The sequence below is a fragment of the Elephantulus edwardii genome, unplaced genomic scaffold, assembly GCF_000299155.1.
Source record: "Elephantulus edwardii isolate Elephantulus edwardi_28Jun2011 unplaced genomic scaffold, EleEdw1.0 scaffold00304, whole genome shotgun sequence".
NCBI lineage: Eukaryota > Metazoa > Chordata > Mammalia > Macroscelidea > Macroscelididae > Elephantulus > Elephantulus edwardii.
Genome location: NW_006400054.1, coordinates 1,178,261 through 1,180,805, shown reverse-complemented (window position 1 = coordinate 1,180,805; position 2,545 = coordinate 1,178,261). Strand labels below are relative to the sequence as shown.

The window sequence follows — 2,545 nt, the reverse complement described above, 5'->3', positions numbered from 1 at the left end:
GGGCATGTGGGGGGCAGGTGTGAGGGCGTGTGGAGGGCAGGTAGGGGTCTGTAGGGGGCAGGTGTGAGGGCGTGTGGAGGGCAGGTGTGAGGGCATGTGGGGGGCAGGTGTGAGGGCGTGTGGTGGGCAGGTAGGAGTCTGTAGGGGGCAGGTGTGAGGGCGTGTGGAGGGCAGGTGTGAGGACGTGTGGAGGACAGGGAGGAGGCATGTGAGGAGCTGTTTGGGTCACGTCAGGTTGGCGGACATCCTTGGAGTCCCCACCCTCTGCCTCCCAGGGAAAGGCTGACGGAGGGGCTGTGTGAGCTGACTGCATCGCCCGAGTCGCTGCATGGTGACGACGCCAAGCCTGAGCCTCGTGCACTGTAGCAGGTGAGGGCCGGATCCTGGCCGGGGCAGGCAGGTGGGCAGTGCCCCCACCCCAGGCTCACCAGTGCTGGAGAAGAGTGGCCGTGCCAAGTCCTGCGGGTAGTGGAGTCCTGCAAACATGCCCGGGGCCGGGGGCCGGCTGAACAGGTCCAGCTTAGTGCCCATTTCCAGCTTGTGGGGGTCCAGCTGCATCTGCTGAGGGACAGAGGTGTCCATGGGCAGCCCCACCAAGAGCGTGCTCACGTGCCCACATTCGTGTGGCCTGGCTCACTTGGCCAGCAGGGACAGCTGCTTCTTGCCAGCTTGTCCAACACGCTGGGCACTCCCTGAGCCATGGGCACCGAGGCTGAGTGTGAGGACCCCCTGCCCACTAAGGGACACGTGACAGCTCACCTTGATCTTCTGTTGATGGTGGTGGATCTGCCAAGCGATCTGCACGTGGACGGCACACCACTTCCCGGGTTTCTGCTGGAGGAACGCGGACCCGCTCAGTTCTGCCCTCAGCCCTCCCACGCCCCTTCCTCCTCTGAGCTGGGCTGCAGATACGCTCACAAGCGGTGCGTAGACACGTGCACACACACAGGAACACCCCCAGATAAACACACAGAGACAGACATGCACACAGATACACAGATGAGCAGGCACCGTCGCTTAGATACTCACAGATGTACACGGACGCACATACATGTTTACAGGTAAACACAGATTTACACACACAGACTGCTGACAGATGTACATATAGGCACACACGCACAGGGCAGACACACATATTCAATACACGCCCAGACCTGAAATAAGCTCACAGACATGCTCACACACGTGCACGTACGCACATGCACAGGTACACGTACCCTGACCATGGTCCGGTAGTGGTCTGACACCTGTGGTGGACAGAGAAGAGGCATGAGCCTTGTCCTGAAGGTGGCTGATGCCTGGGGCGGGGAGAGGACAGGCTCTCCACAGGCCTTCAGTCCTGACTCTTCCACGTGGGAGCCTTGTAGGCTAGGAGGGGGCCAGACCTGCCATGGCCAACAAGAGCTACGTGGCCCCTGGGGAGAGGTGGGTCCGAGCTGACACTTACCACAGGGGCCTTCTGGAGGAGGGCATGGACGGCACTGGCCCGGCCTGTCACCTCAATGGGGCTGGCCGTCTGCGGAGAGAAAGGAGCATTAAAGCACCTCACTGTGGTCCTGGGAAACCCACCCGTCTTCAGCACCCCATGCCCTCCACACCTCACTGAAGGCGTTCCTTAAGCAGGGGGTGGGTTCATTGTGGCCCTGGATACTGCCTGGATCTTGGCAGCTCCAACATCTGTGTGCTCAGGGGCCCCAAGCTAGGCCACACGCTAGAATTCATTCTTCCTGCCCTCCCCCCAGCTCCTGTCTGATGGAGTTACTATAAAAGGCCCAAGTCCCGACCAGGGTAAAAGGCAGGGAGGCCCCTGGACTCTACCTCCAAGCCCTCACCCACAAGCCGTCCAACTGTGCCCACAGGCCTGCCCACTCAGACGCTACCTTGGGCTGGAAGGCACCCTGCAGGGACCCAAAGGGGCCGGGGTGTGGCAGTAGAGTGGGCATCCCAGGGATGGCCGGAGGAAAGGACGGGAACAACTGCAGAGATGCACAGTTAGGGGCATGGTGACCCCAAGACTCCCACCTGCCCCAGACCCCAGAAAGTCAGCCCTGGCCAGGGGGACCCGGGCCAGCAGCAGCAGAGGTAGAGGAGGCCGTTGCCCATCTGTGGCAGACCCTGCCCATCTCCCACGGTACCCTCCACCCTAGGCCGAGACCACAGTGAGGGGCCACTCACGTTGGAATGTCGGAAGAACGGGGTGTCCAGCTTGGGGGCGTACTTCTCAAACTGTGAGGAAGGAGAGATGGGGGGGTGAGGCTTCCCCTCCCCACACACTCACACCCTGTCCTGGGCCCACCCCGACCCTCCAGCCCCCATCCTGTGTGGGTCCTGGTCTGGAACGCAACCAGCCACTACTGGACCCAGTCCAGGACAAGCCCCTCCCACTAGTGGCCAGCACTGGTGGGTCTGGTCAGGCTGTCCCAGCCTGAAGGACAGATCATGCTGACGTCACTGGAGTCTGGCTCATAGACCCTAGCGTGTCCCCCGTGTTCATGTGGCCCCAGCACCCCTCTGCGGGGTGTGGGCAGAGCCTTGGTGAGACCCC

At 62.0% G+C, this 2,545-nt stretch overlaps 1 protein-coding gene across 1 annotated transcript in view; it reads right to left on the bottom strand.

Annotated features, from left to right (window-relative positions):
- The window catches only part of FBRSL1 (fibrosin-like 1), a gene marked incomplete at its 5' end in the record, with an annotated part of 52,665 nt that overhangs the window by 4,014 nt on the left and 46,106 nt on the right, over positions 1-2,545 (bottom strand). Inside the window, 6 exons of the mRNA XM_006901003.1 lie at positions 429-561; positions 760-831; positions 1,218-1,247; positions 1,448-1,516; positions 1,833-1,976; positions 2,143-2,226. Of these exons, the coding sequence (XP_006901065.1) occupies positions 429-561; positions 760-831; positions 1,218-1,247; positions 1,448-1,516; positions 1,833-1,976; positions 2,143-2,226 (532 nt within the window). The remainder of the gene's footprint in view (positions 1-428; positions 562-759; positions 832-1,217; positions 1,248-1,447; positions 1,517-1,832; positions 1,977-2,142; positions 2,227-2,545) is intronic.